Raw genomic sequence first — 23786 nt, 5'->3', positions numbered from 1 at the left:
AATCATTTGCATATCACAGCATCTTCTTCCTGTCCGTTAAATTTCACGTCCGTAACACGTCATCTTCGTAGTGTAGCAATTTTAATGGCCAGTAGTGTAATATGATTATATGAATTATCGTGAGCTTTCTCCTGTGTACCACAGACTACGTGTTAATGATATTTGTTCTGGGAAGGCATTACACGCTAGATGCCTAATTGCCTTCACCGCCCTGAGTGAAGTGCGTAATTCTGTTTTTTTTTTGACCAACCAGCTATCTTCCAAAGACATTACCTGACCATAGGTTGTACATCCATTATCTTGAGGCTGTGATAAATAATTCGTCCGTTAACTGTTTACGGATGCAATTTTTATTTATTCAAGTAGAACACAAGAAACTGCAAGTTACGAAGCTTATCAACTGTCTTTTGAACAAGTCTTATATTATTAATATATTTAAAATCTTTATCTTGCGACAGCAATAACTGATGTTAAAGATTCTTAAAATGTTATAGTCCATTATTCTTGCACAAAATTAAGGTTTGTGCGGCTGGACAAAACAACTAAGACTGCCCCCTTCTGATCTGATTACATCTCCACGACTTCGCTTGGGAGCCGGGTCTAGGCGGAATATCCGAATGGCTTACTCTATCTTAGCTTTCGTTTTAGTTTCGGATGTAATTCTGGCTTTCGAAGTAAGTTGGCGATAGCTTGCTGTTTAGAAATACCTATTCCACAACATAAAGCAAGTTTAATTTACCGTTATTAAAACGTTAGTGATGGAAAGTTAGCATGTTATTGCGCAGCCTCCGAACGTATCATCCAGTCACACTGGTATACTAAAATTGTGGTGGTCTTTCCCACAAGAAAGGTACCATCTGCTAAAGGTACTTCAGCAGTGTTTGCGTCATACGGATACTGCTGCAACATCTACTGCCCTGAGGGAAGAAACTTGAAGCTAAATACCACTGAAGGAAAAAGAATGGCAACGCCAAGCAGAGAGATGCCACTGGGCTACTGAGAGTGATAGTGGTGAGGTACATGGAGAAGAAAACGTATATGTATGGTTCATTAATATTGAAAAGGCTGTGTCTGATGGGACAAACGGATGGAAATCCTAAGGAAACTTTGAATTGACTGCAGGGATAGACGGCTAATTAGAAATTTATATTTGAACCAGAGAGCAAGATTAGGAACAGGTGGTGTGATGAGTGAAGAAATAGAACTAGGAAGAGATGTAAGACAAGACTGTTGTTTATCACCAACACTGTTAAATATCTATCTGGAGGAAATTATTAGTGAACGTTTTGATGGAAGGAGAGGGGCTTGTGTAAGGGGTCGGAGAGTGGAGTGTATAAGATTTGCAGACGACATGGTTGTGATGGCAGAGAGTGCAAGAGAGATGGAACAAATGTTAGATGATCTAAACACAAAATTAGAAAAATACAGAATGAAGATTAACAAGAAGAAAACGAAAAACATGGTAAGTGGAGGAAAGGGGAGAAAATGGCGTATGAAAATAGGGGGAGAGGAAATACAACAAGTGAATTACCTCAATTAGTTGGGGCGTGTAATAATGGATGACATGTATTGCTCAACAGAAATTAGGAAAATAATTGCAATGGCAAAAGGAGGATGCAAGAGGAAACATAAATTACTTTGTGGACCACTAAACAAAGATCTGAGGAAAAGACTTGCCAAATGTTACATCTGTAACGATGCACTATGTGGTGCGGAGACTTGGACATTGAGGAAGATTAAAGAAGATTGGAGGTACTAGAGGTGTGGATATGGAGAAGAATCGAAAAAGTGAAATGGGAAGACCGAGTAAGGAATGAAGTATTAAGAAGAGTTGGAGAAGAAACATACAGAAAGCTATCAGAAAGAGGAAAACGGAACTGGATTGGACATTGTTAGAGGAGGGACTGTTCATTGAAGGAAGAAATGGAAGGAATGGTGGAGGGAAAAAGGGAAGAGGAAAAAGAAGATATCAATTGATGGACAGTATACAAGGAGACAAATATTCAGAAACGAAAAGATAGTCTGTCCATAGCCAAAAGTGAGAGAGTCTTAACCCATTACGAGACCTGCTGTAAGGCAGAATACCATACTACTACTATTCTGTTATATCATGAGCTACGTCGATAACAATTTTATTGCTATGTTTACTCTAATTCCTGACCTCTAAGGCACCAAGACAGCTTTTAGAATCAGAAGTAATACCGATCCTTTCGTTATTCTGTGTTGAAGAGCACTTAATGTGGCTTTCATGACTGCTAATGCTTCAAGCTGTGTAAGAGACTGACGAAGGAAGCTTAAACTATTCTAAGTGACCCGTTCTTATGCACTAAATTCCAAGTAAAGCAATGGAACGAAGGACGTGCAGAGTTTCTAAAGGCCATTTATGCATACGATTTGTTCTTGTTGTTAAATTACCTTTGGATAGATGCTTCATCGTCTGAAAACTCCTAAAAACGTCTGGAAGTCGATATAGTAATCTCTTGCTCAAGATAGTGTGCAGCGTCTTACATTTATTAATTACTTGGCTGAGTTGTAAGCGCTATCATTCCAGTATATATTTTCTTACGACCTATTGTCGCCTAAAAGACATTTCCAACGCATCTACTAAGAATTCATTGGTAGGAATTGATCTCGTCCTCCAAAAACAAGTTTGGACACAGCTGTATTGTAAAGTATCTAATTTATGTGTATATTTGACGCTGGAAATCCCATATACTGTGCAAGCATACCCGACACTCTTCGTAAGTAACATCCTATATATGCTCAATAGAACACTGGATTTGCACGCTACTAAAATATCGTTAACGATCTGTTGACAACTATCGGGTGAAAAGTATTAATAATGGGCTTGATGTGAGGAATCCAACTGCGTTTCGAATCGAGCCACATTCCACGAATTTGGCTTTAGTTGAAACTGGAATGAATAACTCCTTGTATGAATTGAATTATTATGCAAATACAGTCTTGAAATATAACTGACTTCTAAGAAGAAACTTAAAGGCCATTTTCACGTAACCTACCGTTCCCTTTTGCTACTGCAGCTGTCAGCATCCCGACTGCGGAATCCTCCGTAGAATCAGATGAGTATGAGCATATATTGTCAGCGTACTGTAGTGTTTGAACATTTGGAGGAATAATTTCTTAGAGATTACGATAGTGAATTGTGTATAACACGGGGATAAGAATTACCCCATTGGGTAACCACTGGATCGTAACGAAGGTGCTATAAACTGTTAGCTATCTTACTTAAATTGCTCTCTGTGCGAGAAAAGCACTGGTGCCATCTATCCAACTGACAGTAACACCAGTTCACTTCAGTTCTCTAAAAGGATGGAGACCTGGACATTCTCATAAGATGCCACGTCTATGAATAATGATGTTAAGAACTTCTTTTCTTGGAAGGCTGGGAGAATGTTATTGCACAAAATTGTTTTCAAAAGTTCCTCTACTTTAATGAATCCAAATTGGGATCAATGTAAGGATTCATTATGGTTCATCTGTACCTCAAGATAATTTTTGATAAGTTTCCCCCACGCAAGAAGACAAGGCAACTGGTCAGTTTGAGGTATAAATTTTGGTGTCCTTCACAGGTTTCAGTACAGGCGTGATAATGTGATAGTCCATTCCTCCATACCTTTCCCTTTTCCCTAAGTCTCATTAAAATTCCAAAGTAATATTTCCAAAGTAACCGGTGGAAGACTTTCATATCATGCCATAACGAGTACCCGGAAAGGTATTTGTAGAATTTTTTGTAACTACTTCCAACTCACGCCCGGTGAACGGAACTAGTAGAGGATAGTTGCAATCTGTTTCCTGTGGAATAGCCATGTGGACTTCAGGCCAAGTCGGAGAGCCACTTAGTCACGAAGCCTTCTAACCACGTGGGATCCATTTCTGGAGAACCATCTGCATTAGAATGATATTGTCCCCCACACCTATGAAATGTTAGACTTCAGTCTATTACACAAGTTGCCAGAAGTCGTCTTTTTTTCTGTTCTTCAGGAGTATCATCGTGTTCGCATCTATTGTCTGTATTCCAGAAACCGACGCAGCGCCTGTTCCCTGCAGTGTTTAGATAAGGCTAACCTTCGTTTAGCCACAGCTTGGGAATAGTCAGTTCTTCCAGAAAACACGATGTTTAGCAGAGTAAACCTGTTTTTCCCTGGGCTATTGAGTTACTACCTGCAAGATCACACAAGTGCGGCATAAGCTTCTCTCGGCGTCCATGCTGGATTCTGTTTTCTGAATATTTCGTGAATGATTATTTCTCCCTGAACAGATCCTTTATTTTCCGTGGGCTCTTTCAACAATACCTACTTCTCATACTTACCTCGAGAGCCAATACCATTTTATGGGGAGTAGTCTGATCACATAGAATACCTTAACACCTCCAACTTAGGAGTTTTATGGAAATCAGGCTACACAAGACTAAAGTCCTTTGCAGACAACCGTTTAAAAGTGGAAGGTAACATTCTTGGAGAGCCGTCATTCAGAATGATCAAATCTAGATCTTCAATTGCACTAACGAGACAATCTTCTGGGTCGTTGGCACCCATTGCCCCAAGCACTGTGATGAAAGTTGAAATCTCCACAGATAAGGAAGGGAGAACGAAGTCGAGTCACCAATTGATGCCAGATATTGCTATTGGTTATAGTCCTGTGTGATTTATAAATGGACATAGTAAAGATGTTGCCGTTCGATATTTCTATTTCTGCAGCCGCCACTTGAAGCGCTAGGTCGTTACCGTTTGAGGATTTCGTTGTATGTAATGGTATTCTAAAGTGCCACTCGTCCTTTACCGTCTGGCCTGTCTGACCAGAAATGGGAGTCTTTAAAATGAAATTGTGTTTGTGGCTTGAACCCCATGGAGAGCCGCAATGGCGATGTTACACAGTTTTTTTTACGGTTTCCTTGCTCGAAATTGCTGCCCTAGCTGACTGTGAGCAAGATTGGGGCTTGCTTCATACAAAGGGGTCTCCAGAAGTTCCCACGTGAAGCACGACAATTCCTTTATACACTCCCGGAAATTGAAATAAGAACACCGTGAATTCATTGTCCCAGGAAGGGGAAACTTTATTGACACATTCCTGGGGTCAGATACATCACATGATTACACTGACAGAACCACAGGCACATAGACACAGGCAACAGATCATGCACAATGTCGGCACTAGTATAGTGTATATCCACCTTTCGCAGCAATGCAGGCTGCTATTCTCCCATGGAGACGATCGTAGAGATGCTGGATGTAGTCCTGTGGAACGGCTTGCCATGCCATTTCCACCTGGCGCCTCAGTTGGACCAGCGTTCGTGCTGGACGTGCAGACCGCGTGAGACGACGCTTCATCCAGTCCCAAACATGCTCAATGGGGGACAGATCCGGAGATCTTGCTGGCCGGGGTAGTTGACTTACACCTTCTAGAGCACGTTGGGTTGCACGGGATACATGCGGACGTGCATTGTCCTGTTGGAACAGCAAGTTCCCTTGCCGGTCTAGGAATGGTAGAACGATGGGTTCGATGACAGTTTGGATGTACCGTGCACTATTCAGTGTCCCCTCGACGATCACCAGAGGTGTACGGCCAGTGTACGAGATCGCTCCCCACACCATGATGCCGGGTGTTGGCCCTGTGTGCCTCGGTCGTATGCAGTCCTGATTGTGGCGCTCACCTGCACGGCGCCAAACACGCGTACGACCATCATTGGCACCAAGGCAGAAGCGACTCTCATCGCTGAAGACGACACGTCTCCATTCGTCCCTCCATTCACGCCTGTCGCGACACCACTGGAGGCGGGCTGCACGATGTTGGGGCGTCAGCGGAAGACGGCCTAACGGTGTGCGGGACCGTAGCCCAGCTTCATGGAGACGGTTGCGAATGGTCCTCGCCGATACCCCAGGAGCAACAGTGTCCCTAATTTGCTGGAAAGTGGCGGTGCGGTCCCCTACGACACTGCGTAGGATCCTACGGTCTTGGCATGCATCCGTGCGTCGCTGCGGTCCGGTCCCAGGTTGACGGGCACGTGCACCTTCCACCGACCACTGGCGGCAACATCGATGTACTGTGGAGACCTCACGCCCCACGTGTTGAGCAATTCGGCGGTATGTCCACCCGGCCTCCCGCATGCCCACTATACGCCCTCGCTCAAAGTCCGTCAACTGCACATACGGTTCACGTCCACGCTGTCGCGGCATGCTACCAGTTTTAGACTGCGATGGAGCTCCGTATGCCACGGCAAACTGGCTGACACTGACGGCGGCGGTGCACAAATGCTGCGCAGCTAGCGCCATTCGACGGCCAACACCGCGGTTCCTGGTGTGTCCGCTGTGCCGTGCGTGTGATCATTGCTTGTACAGCCCTCTCGCAGTGTCCGGAGCAAGTATGGTGGGTCTGACACACCGTTGTCAATGTGTTCTTTTTTCCATTTCCAGGAGTGTAGTATAGGACAACCGGTAACCATAGCCACGGAATTTTCAGTATAAAAATTGGTGAAATACAAAAGCTTAACTTCTTGAAATCCCCTACCAGATAATATGCTTAAAGAAAATAAACCTTAGCGTCTTGCTATACACTTCATGTGATTACATCTTTGTTAGCAGTAGTAAATTGAGATAGCTTTATTACAGCAAGGGGATCCACTGATCCAAGGTAGAGCAAACATTAGCATGATAGTAGCCTCGTAATTTCTTGAAGCTGTGGATGTGCTATGTAGGGCCACTCCTTGTAATGCGTGACTTGTGCATCTGCAGAGGGTCGAGGGCTGTAAGAGTTTACATCTAAGCCAACTCGCTAGAAAATGACGTAAGTGCTATTTACTCGTACATAAGTATTTTATATTTTTCTGCTTTTACGTAACAGTTAAAACATTTGGTAAATAGGTTTTCTACTTCTGAGAAAACATCACTGAACCGGATGTCAGAACGGAAGAGAGACTGTCAGTTAAAACTTCCGGTCGATGTATAAAACTGCTTCCTGACTTTTCGTCACTACAGGCAGCAAACATCTTCGGATATAAAACAGCTACTGCCACTAAGGCTTCAGCGGCTCTCGCATTTATAGTGTGCATAGATGGCACTACCATATGCCATGGGATGCCGACTTACTATCTCTGGATGGCGTCGTCATTCTCTGTTAAAAGTAATAGACTGTCATTCTGTTGACTCAGTCGACATCCATATTTTGTCTAACTTCAGAAATTCTTCTTTTCTACTAAAATTATTATGGTGTTCATGAACATTGCTTTTCTATACATGCGTGCATGACAATGCTATGTCCTTGATAAAAAGCTCGTCTCACTGAATTTTATTTCGTAGTTCTAGTCTCGAGAAATCTTTTCTGCTACTGTTGATTTCTCGGTGTGCCCCAGACAACAGTTGTGCAGGTGTAGACATTTCTGTGCTCTCCATAAGTATGAAGCCCCTCAAGCTTTAGTGGCAGTAGCCGTTTTACCTCTGTAGCGGCACCACCGTTTACGGTAGGGAAAGTTAGTTTTGAGCGATATTTGGAGCAAGAGTTACAGCCAGGTGCGGGCCAAATTGCAGTAAGATATGCGTACCCGCTGTTGCGAAGGCAAATAGAGGCCATAGGGGTGTAGAACTGCCGGGGAAGGCGCACACAACAGAAGAGGGCCGCTGGCCAACCTAAGTGTTATGTGTACGTGTCACGAAGGGGTGCGTTAGCAAAACAGAGGCGCACAGCAGAGTATAAATAGGTGTTGTTTTCTAACGAGATTCATTAAAGTGTGGCAGCTCTCCTGGACGGCGAGGCTTGTCACACTGTCAGGCTTACGTGCAGCAACAGATGGGGCGAAGTGTCAGTCCATGGCGGGTCGTTGGTTCGACCCTCTGAGGCCGACATGGGGTCTGCAGCCAGCCTGGGTGGACCACTCTTCAGCTCACTACTGCGGGCAATTGTCTCAGCTCCCGACATACGCCGGAGACCTCAGAAGCGAGGGTGCAGATTCGGATGCTGGCCACGGGTGGTCGTTGCCGCCGCATTCTCAGCTACACCAGCAAGGAAGAAGTAGCAGTAGCAGTGCCAGCCTACAGCTCCCGGTGGAGCAGCACAGAGTCAATGGGGATCATGGCTGCTGAGTCGGCTGCTGGCGCAGGCATCCTGACGTCATCGGAACTCAGCAGGCCGGCCAAGGCCGGCATGACAGTGTTGCATTGCACAGGCTGCTGGGGTGCTACCTCAGCATTGCGGGGCCCTGTGACACAGACCGAGATGAACGGAGCACTGTAGTGTAAGCAAATAAATCATTAGGAAATTTCTTGCAAGTTTCAATACGCCTCATTCGGCGTCTGATACAACAAAACCTCTGAAGATGTCTCATGCAGTTGGAGACGAAACGTCAGAAAGCAATTTCGCACATCGAGCATGGCCCCTCAGCACAGTAGTTTTAACTGACGATGAGGCTGACCATGAAAGCCGACATTGTATGAGACGCGAGACCTTTCCCTCAAGCTTCTTTCAACTGATTTTGGTCATTGTCACTGTAGGCAACGTCTCTTGTTCTCTGCTTCCCATAACACCGGCAGGCCGTGACGTCAGAGCATCAGCGACCCATTCACAGAAGGTGGAGTCGCCCAGTCGCCGTCGCGCCTTGCTGATGTTCTGTGCTAGCATGTCTCACTCCGACAGAGTACTTTTGTCAAGTTAGTGCGTGCACACTGGCAAATTAGCTAAAAGTTAACTACCAAAACAACATTTTTACACGAACATCTTTTATCTAATTACTAGGAAAGTTGGAACAACATGTCCCATATGGACAGAACTTCCAACCCTCCCACCAAGCAGCCGAAAGCAAGATGTCTAGAAAGTGAGAAAGCCATGCTGCTATTACGTGATTGATTCATGCAGGAAGAGTGGAAGGAAATGACAAAATTTTGAGGTGTAGCACATCATTTCAGAAGAAATGTTACGCTCTCGGTTCTTCTGACAGTTAAGATGACCAACAACCATTCTGGGATTTTTATCCATCAAAGGCTTCGATGGTGTAGGAAATCATACTAGCCTAATGCGCTACATGTTAGCAACGTTACACTGACCGACTGGAAAGAAAGGAATTGCATCCATTCTCTAATTTGAGTTAGTAAGTACAAAGAGGGGGGCGGGGGTGACAGCAAATTAGGTAATTGACTCAAGATGGTACATACGCAGCCACGACGCTGAGGAACGTAGGACGGAGCTTTACTAGGGAAAAATTTCTTGCAACTAAGTAAGTAGGGAAGGAGGGAGTACTTCATTTTTCATTGGTGTCGTGTACCTCATGTAAATTGTATATTGGAGGAAAAGATTAGGTGGACCCAGGAAAGGGAGGACCTATACCGAGGTTAGGCGATCCCATAGAATTGATGATTTGTACAACGTTAGGGAGATAGCTTTTGAGAACAACACCACCACTGTAAGCACTGTAAATGGCTGACAAGTATTTGTCCTGCAGATGGTGTCTGAACACTTACTACAGAAGTAAGGAACAGTAGTAAATTCTGTTCCCCATTTTCGAATAGTTACCCAAACTAGTAAAGTACTGAGTGATCATAAAGATCAGTTACTCAGAGTGGTCCAGTGTTGCTTGTAGTTATCATATGGCAATGTAACTTGGTACATATCTTCATGTGTTAAAGCGAAACCGGTTTACACTGGAGAAAAATTACTTCCAGTTTCGACCACCATGTGCAAATCTGGCCCTGTGAATGCAAGGAAGGCGTATAGAAATGTTTCCATATGAAATAACAGTAAGGTTGTAGAAGTGAGAGCAAAAGACTGTTTAAAGCTGTTGTTCTGTCTTACTTTCTTGGTCGTTTTGATAGTCAAAAATATTCTCACAGTAAAAGATATTTGTGTCAAACGTTTGTGATAAGACGGCACACACAAGTGATGACAGCTCAAATTGTAAACGAGCCTAATTGGATTGGTGTTGAAAGAAGAAATATTGTTTGTCAGTACGTAAAATTGAGGAAGATTCCAGCTTCCAGCCTCTAACACTGAAAACACTGCAAGAAGCATTAGTCTACCAACAAGAGCAGAAGCACCATTATTTGGATTTATACTAGCTGGTCCGGATAGAAGGTACTTACATGAAATAGGCGACCACGGAGAGTATATTACTCAATGGGACAGGGTAAATTAAAATAAATAGCTAACACTCAAAGTGCAGCCCACTTTATCAAACATCTCTACGAAGTCCAACATCTGGCGTCCCTCTTGAGCTGGCACTGCACTGGATAAGGACAGTGTGACTACGTAAGTGTAAATGGGACCTCAGAGATAATGACTTGTGAGATTACGGTGCTGTGGAGGCCAACCAACCACATTTTAGAGAAGACGTTTAGATGGCTTGCAAGCAATACGGGCAGCTTAATATTACGCAATTCGCTGGATCGAGTACACAGACAGCAGCATCTAATGGCTGCAGCGTTTTCTACTCGGTTAACAAATAATAGATCAATAGCGGCGATTGGTTGGTTGGTGGACAAGAAGGTAAAGTTCAGTGCATGCGCAACATGTCATACACCGTCATGGGCACATGTGTTGGATTATACGTGTTATTTCCAGTTTAGTAGTATAAATCGCATCAGCTGTCTAGATTTAACGAACGAGTTCTCGAAACGACTCATGTGCACAGGAAATACTTATTCTGAGCAACTATGGGCTTTCCTAATGAACTATCAGTCAATGCAGAGTGAAAATATGGCATCTTTTCTGATGTAGTCCGCTGTTACCTAAAATCGTTCGGGATAATTTACTGCTAGTATTGTAGAAAGAAAATTTTGTCGGGATTATTCTAAATAAAAACTATTAGAAACCAAACAATTACACAAGTAGTGCTCATATTTCGCAAACAAATCTTCCCACATTCGTCCGCCGTAATGTGCTCCCAATTTGCTACAGTTTTCAATCGTGTAATAGTTCTTCCATTCGAGGCAAATTATGCCAAAAAACGTAAACATTACAGAACCTGTCCTGGCACGATACATCTAATATCCTTCTTGTGCTTAAATCGAATACTGTAGAGATTCTAGTCGATGTTTTATTCAAACACACAGCCTGTTACCGCTGTCTGTTCGTTGTTCGTCTATATGACGAGGCCACAAATAGTGAAACTGGCGTACAGCACGTTCAAGTCGCTTAACAATGACGTTAATTACCTCAGTGGTGGCTTGTACGTATACATTCTAAATGTTCACAAAATTTTAAAATAGGGTAAGTATGAAAGTGTAAAATTAATAGCATCTGCTGTGTAACAATTATTCTTAACATACTTATACAATTCAAACTCCTGTCAATAATAATAATAATAATAATAATAATAATAATAATAATAATAATAATAATAACCCCGTGGAGGCCCGGGAAAAGAATAAGCCTCCGGTATGTTCTGCCAGTCGTAAAACGCGACGAAAAGAACAAAACACTAATAGGACCAACCCCACTTTTAGTGTGATTAGTTGCTTCAGAACAGAACTGAAGAAGCCTCAGACAAGCGCCGTCATGGTCGGGGACGACGCTTGAACCCTATGCCCGCCCACAATGGTAACGACACTGCTAGCCAACTGGAAAATGATTCAAATGCAAATAGAGGCGTTTTGCAGGATACGCTTCCTGCAACCACCTTAGAAGGAAAACAGAGGATGAGATGGTCAGATGAAGTTAAGACATCTCATGTTCTGTTATTACCAAGCAACAAACATAGGAACCAACACAACTGGATACAGATCACAAGTATACACAACATTTATTACCTGATACCCAGAAGTAAAATTTTTAACACAACGACTAGCTGATCAGATCCGTGTAATAATAAAAAATAACAGGATACCCCAGTCAGAACTAGAAAACATCAAACAACAAGTACAACAAATACTAGAACAAAATAATGTGCAATGAGAAGAAGAAGAGGAGGAAGAAGAAAATACAATAATGGACTCAAATATTCCAGAGCAAACAAACAAAGAACAATACACATCAATTAAACAAACAGAGGAAAACGAAATCTTAAGACAGTCACCAGAACAAGCACAAATAGAACAGACGTGACACACGTGTTTAGATATAGAAGAAAAATTTCGGCTGACATTCATAGAATACAAAGACACAAATACAGACATTACACCATTCTTGCAGAGACCGCCAAATAACCCACAAGTCGAAACAACAAGAACAACTATCAACACAATCATACACAACAAAATAATTAAAAACACAACTATGGAAGAGTTAAAACTACTGGTTTATATAGGCGCACTCACTATACTAAATATACACACCAGGCAGAGATCAGAACCAACCCACACACAGAAGAAACCCACAAAACCAGCATGGCAACACAGGCTACAGATCAGAATAGAAAAACTGAAGAGACATCGGACAGCTAACACAATTTATAATATATGAAGTGTCAGAAAAAAAACGAAAAATGTTATGTAAAATCCAACAAGAAGCGATAGAGCAATTAGATGAAAAGAAGCAGAAATTACAAGCATTGGCCAAACGACTTAGAAGATATGAAAAAAGTGAAAATAGAAGGAAACAAAACCAAACATTCAACACAAACCAAAATAAATTTTACCAGGCAATAGATAACACACACATTAAAATAGACAATCCACCAAACATAAGACATGAAACACTTCTGGAGCAACATATGGTCAAACCCGGTACAACATAACAGGCATGCACGGTGGATACAAGCATAAACAGACACGTACAAGATGATACCACAAATTCCTGAAGTGATAATTTTGCAGCATGAAGTCACCCAATCAATTAAGTCTACTCACAACTGGAAAGCCCCCTGAAAAGATAAAATAGCAAATTTTTGGCTAAAGAAGTTCACCTCAACACATTCACATCTAACTTAATTATTTAATAGTTACATTGCAAACCCATACACATTCCCTGATACACTTACACATGGAATAACTTACACAGCAAACCCAGCTAAATATCGCCCCATAACATGCCTACCAACAATATACGAAATATTAACTTTAGTCATTACACAGAAATGAATGACATATACAACACAGAACAAAATTATAAATGAAGATCAAAAAGGCTGTTGCAGAGGAGCACAAGGATGTAAAGAGCAACTGATAATAGATGCAGAGGTGACATATCAAGGTAAAACTAAACAAAGGTCATTACACTATGGATACATTGATTACCAAAAAGCTTTTGATAGTGTACCCCACTCATGGTTACTACAAATATTGGAATTATACAAAGTAGATCCTAAATTGGTACAGTTCCTAAAGATAGTAATGAAAAATTGGAAAACCACACTTAATATACAAACAAATTCAAATATCACATCACAGCCAATACAGATTAAGCGTGAAATACACCAAGGAGACTCCTTTTTGATTCTGCCTTGCTCTGAACCCACTATCCAACATGCTAAATAATACAAATTATGGATACAATATTACTGGAACATACCAACACAAAATCACACATTCGCTATACATGGATGATCTAAAACTACTGGCAGTAACAAATCAACAACTCAACCAATTACTAAAGATAACAGAAATATTCAGCAATGATATAAATATGGCTTTTGGAACAGGCAAATGTAAGAAGAATAGCATAGTCAAGGGGAAAATACACTAAACAAGAAGATTACATATTGGATAACCACAGTGACTGCATAGAAGCGATGGAAAAAACAGATGCCTATAAATAACTAGGATACAGACAAAAAATAGGAATAGATAATACAAATATTAAAGAAGAACTAAAAGAAAATACAGACAGACGAACAAAAATACTGAAAACAGAACTGAGAGCAAGAAACAAAACAAAAGCTATAAATACTTATGCTATACCAATATTGACCTACTCATTTGGAGTAGTGAAAAGGAGTAACAGACCTAGAAGCACTCAATACATGTACACGATCACAATGCCAGAAATATAGAATACATCACACACATTCAGCAACAGAAAGATTCACATCAAGCAGGAAGGAAGGAGGAAGGAGATTTATTGACATAACAAACCTACATTATGGACAGGTAGACAATTTAAGAAAATTCTTTATAGAATGAGCAGAAACTAGCAAAACACACAAAGCAGTCACTCATATAAATACATCGGCTACACCACTGCAATTTCATAACCACTTCTACAACCCTTTAGATCACATATCAACAGAAACGAAGAAAGTAAATTGGAAAAAGAAAATACATGTCAAGCACCCGTATCATCTAACACAGCCACACATCGATCAAGACGCATCCAACACATGGCTAAGAAAAGGCAATATATGCAGAGAGATGGAAGGATTCATGATTGCAATATAGGATCAAACAATAAACACCAGATATTACAGCAAGCATATTATTAAAGATCCCAATACCACAACAGAAATGCAGACTTTGCAAGCAACAAATAGAAACAGTAGATCACATCACAAGCAGATGTACTATACTAGCAAATACAGAATACACCCAGAAGACATTAGAATATAGCAAAAATAATAAATCAACAGCTTGTCTAACTACATAAACTTACAAAACACGTTCCCACATACAGGTATGCACCACAAAATGTACTGGAGAATGATGAATACAAATTATACTGGAACAGAACCATTATAACAGATAAATCAACACCAGATAACAAACCTGACATCATACTCACCAATAAAAAGAAGAAATTAACACAATTAATCGAAATATCCATACCCAATACAACAAATACACAAAATAAAAGAGGAGGAAAATTTGAAAATTACATCCAACTGGCTGAGGAAGTCAAGGACATGTGGCATCAGGATAAAGTTAACATTTTACCAATTATACTATCAACTACAGGAGCCATACCACATAATATCCACCAGTACATCAACGAAATACAGCTACACCCAAACTTATATATACAACTACAGAAATCTGTAATTATTGATACATGTTCAATTACCCGAAAGTTCCTAAATGAAATGTAACATATACCGTACAGTTAAAAGGAAGTCACGCTTGATCAAGGTCTGCGTCACTTTCTATTTTTAACCAGACATAACGTCTGGGAAAGGAAAAAAATAATAATAGTAATGATGATTATGATATACATAACTTGCCTGAGAAAATAAAGAATCGTTTTTTGGAATTTTGTTGTTTTTTAACCAATTAAATAAAGATAAATGCAAGAACGAAATCATGTTTAAGCTTTCAATATCTTCCGTTTCGCGTTTTTGTTTAAGTGGGAGTATTCATGCTGTTTTTTTTTCGGACAGATGTAAAAGATGTGTAATACATGTATTCGTTAACGAACTAACTTCCGGATTGAAAATCAGACATTCTTACGTTGGACCCACACAACAGCTTACGCTTATTGTACACTTGTTAGTTGTGTGTTCACTTGTAGTCACACATGTTTGATTTCGTCACTTCCTCAGACAGCGCATCTGGCCTTGGAGCCCTGGAAAGCAGTTTCCTGTGCAGTACACATCCAACTCCAAAGACGAAGTGCAATTTGCGGAAATGATTAAATTGAATAAAAATGAGGCGCTGAGTGCCGTAAGAGCCAAAAGCGTACCTTCTCCGGACGCACATTTAAGTGAATATCAGAGAAACCATTGATAAAGCTTTTCGTGAATGTCCATATATACATACGATGTGTGCCTACAGATAAATTTGACCCACCGTAAAATCAAGAGATGTTCAGAAGCACAAATATATGCTACATTCTCACAATAGACGATGTTGTGCTATATGGTTCTCAGCACCTCAAATGGATTACTGTATGATAAAATCCTAAACTTAATTACTGTATCTCATTTAGACTCCGACGAAACAGATTTTTGTATGAGGGGATGTATAACACTTACTGATGTCCGACCTAACTTTACTACATAGTGTGTGAATTGTCATATCTGAGGAATTCGCTGGTTTCTAGCGGCATTTATGCCAAGCGAACGGGGATAAGTCTGCTACAGTGTGCTACCATCTGGTGGAATTGATGTAAACATGTAGATTAGTAGTAAGGGCTAGCTGCGCACCCTGTGAACCGTGGACGCCGTTTATGAAAGCCGTATGTATTTGGCCAATTACATCACACCAGGTTCACGTCCGAAAACATTATATTCAGCAGCATTTAAAGAAAAATAACTAGAACTCCGCAAGGTGTCAAAAGTTACGGTGTTCACGTGCTCTTGTGCTCTTACACAACAGCTGCCACTGGTTCCACTGAATCTTATTTGAAATGTATTTACGATATTCTTCCATAATGGGGGGTGGGGGTGGCAATAAATGGTGTGCCCGCATTTGTGGTCGTGCGGTAGCGCTCTCGCTTCCCACGCCCCGGTTCCCGGGTTCGATTCCCGGCGGGGTCAGGGATTTTCTCTGCCTCGTGATGGCTGGGTGTTGTGTGATGTCCTTAAGTTAGTTAGGTTTAAGTAGTTCCAAGTTCTAGGGGACTGATGACTATCGATGTTAAGTCCCATAGTGGTCAGAGCCACAAAAAATGGTGTAAGTTGAAAAACAATGTGATGAGCTTATTGTATGCCTAGAGGATTAGGAAGATTCTGAAGTGATAGATGTTCTGTGCCTCTCTGAAAACCATGTCATATGAGGGATGCAGTTGATATTAGGGATTATAGACTTCCATGATTTTCGTGTAGTGTAAACATGGGAAAAGGAGGAGTTGAACGTATGTAAAAGTTGGATGCAGTTAAAAATATTGAAATAAAACGTGTTAGTGTCGATCAGAACCGGGAAGCATGTGCCTTTGGGTTGCTACTGATGAATACTTCTGATAATTGTTCATTATACGGATCCTCTCTAGAAAACTTCCAGCTATTTATGAGAAATGTAGACGCATTATTGAGCTATCAGTCATACAAGAAGAAAGTTGGTAGTTTGTGGAAATTTCAGTGTAGATTTCTTAAGACACGTACAGAAAAAATGAGCTACAGTTATTATTAAGGTGCTTTAATCTAATTCATTTGTCAATTTTCCAGTTCATGTGCAGCAAAACAGTAAAATACTGACGAAATTTTTATTGACAGTGCTAAGGATGAATCTACTAAAGTGTACCGAATTGCTAGTGGCTTATATGATGATTATGTACAATTAATGGAAATAAACTCTATGGCACCTTACAGCCCTGAGGCAAGTTTGTGCAAAGCAGTGAGGTTTATTAATGAAAACTGGATACACTGTTTTAAGAGTGTCAATATTTGAAAGTTACTTTCAATAAAGCATCCAGAAGGTCCATTACAAAACCAATCAGTGGAAATTAAAATCTCATAAGAGGAAATTTATGTAAATGCCAGAGTAAGTCAAGACATGACATTCTTTGCGTACTACAGAAAATACTGTAGTGGTTTAAGGCAAATCATTAAAATGTCCCGAAGTGTGCATGTTTTGACAGAAATAATGGTGGTAATAAAACTATATGGGGCATTGTCAAACGGCAGACAGGCAGTGTGTACAAGATTCCATAACAGTTAAACTAAATTACATTGTTGTGCCTGATAATAAGCAGGTTGCAAGTACTTTCAACAATCACTTTCTAAATGTAGCAGCAAATATCGGATTAAATTATTCAGATTAAGAAGCAAGAAGATATATCAAACATGTAATTCCACGAAACTATAAGCAACTAGGAGTAGCGCAAACATCCGTCCCTATAAATAATATTATAAAAATTCCAAAAACAACAATCTCGTTTGGGGATCATGGAATTTCAAACGGTATTCTGAAAAGTAGTTCCAGCGTCATAGGCAATGTCTTTGTTGATACATGTAATGCATCACTGGCACAGGGAATTTTACCAGGCAGGTTAAAATATGCAGTTGTTAAACCACTTCATACAAAAATGACAAGATGGACTTCAACAACTTTCACCTGATTTGCTTACTGACATCTCCTTCGAAAATATTTGAGAAAGTAATACACTCAAGAGTAGATGCATACTCAAAAGGGAATAATTTACTCAGCATATCACAGTTTGGATTGCAGAATGGTTGTCTGAATGAGAATGCTGTTTATGCTTTCACGTGTCAAATAGTTAAAGATTAAATAGTGCAATACTGCCAGTTGGTATTGGATTTTTTTTGTGTGATCTTTCCAAGGCATTTGATTGTGTAGATCATGATGCTGTCTTGGAAAAACTCCAGTCTTATGGACTTGATGGCTTCATGCACAGCTGGTTTGAACCATATTTGACAGACTGCAAAAGGTGTGCTGAGTAATTCAGACAATATCAGAAAATGAGATTTTCACTCTGCAGCGGAGTGTGCGCTGATATGAAACTTCCTGGCAGATTAAAACTGTGTGCCCGACCAAGACTCGAACTCGGGACCTTTGCCTTTCGCGGGCAAGTGCTCTTGCACTTGCCGCGAAAGGCATAGGTCCCGAGTTCGAGTCTCAGTCGTGCACACAGTTTTAATCTGCCAGGAAGTTTAATATCAGAAAAGTTAAAAATATTAGTGACTGGGGAGAAATAGCAGAGGGAGCCCCCACAGGGTTTAATTTTGTGTCCACTCCTGTTTCTTCACTTAACAAGCAAAATTGGTACCCTTTGCAGATGGTGCTATTTCAAATATTTAAGTGATTTACTGAAAACTAGAACCCTCCAAAATTTTGAAAAACGCACTCCATTCAGTTATGTATAGTAAATAGTCAGATCAGCAACTGATGTAACACATGAGCAGGTGTGCGTAAGTAGGGCGGAATTCTTCAAACTCGTGGGTGCACATATTAATGAAAACTTGCATTGGCCAAGCTTGTCAAACATGTTCACATAATTTTGGGTCATCGTATTTTTGGAAACAAATGTATCAACCTATCAACACACTGAGCAAACTTTCACTCAATGCCGTACAGAATAATTTCGGGGTAACTCATCACTTGATAGCACAAAAGCGAGTAGTCAGAATAAAGTGTGGTGGTCACCGATGGACGTCGTGTGTGTACCACTTAAAGGAACTAGGAATTTTAACTGCACCGTCACAATGCATATTTTCGGTAATGAAATTCTTCGTAAATAATCAATCACAATTTGAGAAGAACATTGATGTATATATCTAAAACACCAGAAGGAACAAAGACATTTATTAGCCACTATTCAAGCTGTCAGTGGCTCAGATAGGAGAAATTGGAAGCAGCAAAAATTTTTACTTGCCCCATAACATGCCTGACCGGTAGCGAAACAAGTTCTGAAACTAATTTAAAACTATTTCTCCTGGACAGCTACAAAGTTGACGAATTTTTATTTAAAAACTAGTAGCCAGTAAGAAAATGTGTGGTTTCATTTGTAGGACTAAGCCAATAACGTGTTCAGTTCAGTAATATTTTATAGACTCGTTTCACATAAATTCGATAAAAGAATCGTTCGACTGCTGCCGAGAATTCTTCCGGGTTGTATGGCCGTGGTCCATGGAACTCTTCTATCCCTGACGTTTCGTCCAAAGCTACGATGGATATCTTCGGAGGTGCTCCTGGTTGTGCCGAGTCTTGCCGACTGACGAGTCGGAACTCGAAGAACGGCCTAAATGCCCTGAAAAGTGAGCGTGGTCTGGATTTCACGTGATAGCAGACATAAACCTTGTCAAAGGTAAATTCTTTGAACTATCGATCATAGTACGTCAAAGACAAACTTCTCATTGATTCTATAGCACCACAGTCCATATATCACTTAGTTTCATAGCTTCTTTTCTGTTAAAATCATCCCCATGTTTATATATTTCGATGGCTTCTCTATATAGCCGTGGATAATAGTTCGTCATAATACATAAAACTTAAGTTTCCGAAAAAATTTCAACACAGAGTGTATTTCGCCACAGCTGACTTGCCTGTTTTCCCTAGTCGACAAAGACTTTTGTGTTCCTTCAACCGTGTATTCACACTTCCCTTTGTAGTTCCAATGTAGACCCTACCACATGTAAGGAAGCATAACGTTCGACCGATTTTCAGATCAACTAAGAAAATAGGCCAAGCACTTCGTTGCATTAAGGATAAACGACTCCCTCTGCCTGTTAGTGGTGTATAAAAGATTCCGTGTACATGTGGTAAGGTCTACATTGGAACTACAAAGAGAAGTGTGGATACACGGTGAAGGAACATAAGTCCTCGCCGACTAGGGTAAACAGACAAATCAGCTGTGGCGGATTATGCTCTTCAGTCGGGGATCACTTAATAAAATTTTCGGAAACTGAAGTTTTATGTACTACGACGAACTAATAGTCACGGCTATATAGAGAAGCCATCGACATATATAACATGGGTATGGACTGTGGCGCTACAGAATCGATGACAAGTTTTTATCTTTGACTTACTGTGATTGATACTTAAATTTTATCATTGACAAGGTTTATCTCTGCTGTCACGCGAAATCCAAACCACGCCCACTTTCACGGTATTCAGGCCGTCGTTCTTCGACCTCCGACTCCTTAGTAGGCAAGACTCAGCACAACCAGGACAACCCCCGAAGGTTTCCAACGTAGCTTTGGACGAAACGTCTGGGGTAGAAGAGTTCCACGGACTACAGCCATACAACCCGGAAGAACTCTCGGCAGCTGAAACATGCGGTCGTGAAGGCCTTCGTTGTATAATCGTTCGAATGTTTTATGTAGCACGTAACTAACTAAATGTAGAGGCGCATATTTTTGTAATTTCCTACAGTAGTTGCAATTGTGCTGGTGACGTCCACTGCGGTGATGCCACGTCTCGTCTCCCGCAGGTGCTGCTGGCTGCCGTTCTACTGCGGCTGGTACTGCATGCTGCGCCACTACTGCCCCCTGTGCGCCACCATGATCGGCTTCGCGCCGCGCACCCGCGCCGGCTACCGCAAGGACTCCTGATGGCCCTCGAGACGCCGCGTTGTCCGGTCCGCCTCTGCCTACTCTTCCTGCGCTCCGCCGTCGAGCTCCCCAGACACACGCATCGACCCACGCAACGTCAAATTTTCTACCTTTTTTGTGTACTGTTACGTAGCGTATCACGATTAAAAAAGCATCGGTTCTATCTGCAGCTTCTACCATATTAAGTGAAATGTAAATTGTTGAAGAATCTTTGGTCATTACATTGTTTCATAACACTATGTCCACAAACATGTCTTCCTTTCTGTTAATGAGTATTTCCCCTTTTGAGAGTACCATCTGGAGAACATTAATTCATCTGCCGATATTTCGGCTGTTAATCCTATGGCCAGCTCTAGGGCGAGTCGGTGACTGAATTAAAACCATTTGGTGCAATTATGTAAGACTAATGCTGAGTAAAATGCTCATGCGACACAAATAAGACAGTCAGCACAACAGCGCCAGCTATAGGAAAAGGTTACACATCTAATAACAAAATATCTCAATCGCAGAGCCAAAAAATTCACATTGCTTACTAATTACGTGGTTAGTTACTAACATAAGTTGAGGTGTTGTAGTGGCAGGCAGTGAAGACTTGGAACAATAATTCCTCTTAGAGCACAGACGTTAAATGAGTAGTTTCCTAGAATTGTCGAACTTGAAAGCGACACCTCCTTTAAGCAGGTTGTCTGCCAATTGTTTCCACACCTTCCCTAACCACTGAATCCCAATAGGATGACGCTGTGGCCAGTATGCTGACTTCTCACGTAATCCGTGGAACGGCCAGTGGAAACACTATGTCCAGCCACTGAATATGTTTGTTCGGCTGTAGAGCGCGGGTTCGTCAGTAGCGTTCCACATGCCGTTCTTATGCTGAGCGCCTTACCTCCACGGCATATCACTCTGTCGAGTGGTTTTAACTGAGCCCCGTTGAAGGTGGCTATAATTCTGATAGCAGAAAACTCGGGAAACGAAATTTTGGTGTCCCGGATGCACATCCTGAAAGATAGTGAAATATTCTATTCGCTGAGAAGACTTCAGGAAACACATACGTGATAACTGAAGGAAAAAGCATAGATAAAGTTGACATCTTGGCTATTCGGGAATCCAGCCGGATGTTCGCGTCGTTCTCGCACGATATTTTAACAGTGTGCCTCGCTGTCTTCTTCAGGTGCTACCTGAAGAAGACAGCGAGGCACGCTTTTGAAATATCGTGCGAGAATGACGCGAACATCCGGCTGGATTCCCGAATATCCAAGATGTTAACAGATCGCCGGGAAAGCATGAAGAATTACATAGATAAAGTTGTTTAATCCAGCATGAGAGCTGTACCACAGGCTTTAATGCAGCAATTTCAGCTACATGGCTGCAGAAACTAAAATTCCCACTCTTAGTCAAGTATTTCCCTAATCGACATTGTTTAAAGTGAAAGGTTTTCTCACTGTAGGTGTTTCCTTTTATGAGAGACGGCAAGACGCCATTGGAATTACGGTTATGTTTCACTAAATTAGCCTTTGATATGCGCAAATTATCTCTTTTCGATATGGAAATCACCTGACTACGACTGAAATGTATGGTAACGAAGTGAGCGCAAGGAAACTGAAAGGAAGGATGCCCCTGACATACGAAGTGTACCTGAGAGTCTTAAAAAAATTAGTAAGTACGAGAATAGCATTGGGACAGATGCACACTAGAATGAAACAGGAATTCAGAAACATTAATTTACTGGCAGTTTAGCTGAACGTAGATTATCACTGGGCAAAGACAAGTAAACAAAATCGACTTAGAAGAAATGAGTGCGTTGTGGCTTATAAAAGAACAGAAATTACTGTGGTTACAAAGCCTCGTGGAGAGTCTAACTGAATTTAACCTCGAGCTCATTCTGTTCGTGATGATTGCAACGGTTTGATAAGTGTGGGGGCTGAGCGTGCGCGAAAATCCAATAACAAAAATCATGGCCAAGAGGCAAAGGACACAGCGGACGACCAACATCAAGTGAGATCAAAGAGCTCCTATTCTCTCACGACTGTTGATCGCTGGCCATATTGCAGCATAACATGCAAAAGTAAAATTGTGCCGAGGTGGGATGAAGTGGTAGCGGGTGATGGTGGCTAAGTACGGGTCGCATCGGTATTTGCCCTCTCCTGTCTTCTCATCAAGTGTCTCCTTCGACGGTTCAGACCTAATGTCACTGGGGAAGACCTCGTCACTTTTGTCTCTAGAGGCGACTCTGTCCCTGATGTCTTCAAAAACTTGTTTTCTTCACGTCGGCACTCGCTGTACCACCAAAACTGCTGGTAAGTCAGTCTGAATTGACGTTTCATGCTCTGCCAACGCTAAATCTCATTCCAAAAAGCGTCTTCTCACTACGAAAAATAGTCTGATCTTTTTCGGGAAGTTCAAAGATGTATAACAACTAGGAATCAGTAATCTCTAATCTCAGCAGTCATTACATATACCTCTTGAGAAGTAAGCTCTACATTATGTATACGCTACATTGCTCAGAGCAAAATGTGACTGCCATGTTACATTTTTTGTTTCACATACACCTTCACAATCAGAATGAATCACGAGGCTCCTTAAAGCGTGAAGCGTTTTATGGCACATCGCCTGCCCGATAAATGGTCCCTTCAGATTTAATTAAGTCATGTATATATATATCCATCCAACCGCACAAACAATAGTTCGCGGTGAATATTTCAGCGAACGCTAGTAACTTTCGTTCAGCAATGCCCTCAGGGACTCAATAGTCGTTTTCTGGGTACGGGTTTGGCGACCCAATGATTTCTGAGCTGGAGACTTGTAAATGACGCCAGTTCTCTGTCTGCGTAAGCTATGGACTTGCTTCAGCGACCACAGTGCGGCGTAGGCGTGGAACATTGTGTTTGACAAGGAACGGGTGTCTTTGCTTGACTGTCCGGATCACGAAGGTAGTTAAAACCTCTATTAGAAAAACCTGAGTTTCAAGGTGTGC

The 23786-nt window shown here is 41.4% G+C and overlaps 1 protein-coding gene across 1 annotated transcript in view; it reads left to right on the top strand.

The window, feature by feature from the left end:
* Positions 1-21039, top strand: part of LOC126302673 (lipopolysaccharide-induced tumor necrosis factor-alpha factor homolog) — a 46322-nt gene extending 25283 nt beyond the window's left edge. The window contains exon 3 of the mRNA XM_049991747.1: positions 20695-21039. Within this exon, the coding sequence (XP_049847704.1) occupies positions 20695-20815 (121 nt within the window). The 3' untranslated portion in view covers positions 20816-21039. The remainder of the gene's footprint in view (positions 1-20694) is intronic.
* Positions 21040-23786: the final 2747 nt, after the last annotated feature.

Source organism: Schistocerca gregaria, chromosome 1 (assembly GCF_023897955.1).
Source record: "Schistocerca gregaria isolate iqSchGreg1 chromosome 1, iqSchGreg1.2, whole genome shotgun sequence".
Lineage (NCBI taxonomy): Eukaryota > Metazoa > Arthropoda > Insecta > Orthoptera > Acrididae > Schistocerca > Schistocerca gregaria.
The sequence above is the reverse complement of the archived record's forward strand: the minus strand, read 5'-3'. Positions and strand labels throughout refer to the sequence as shown.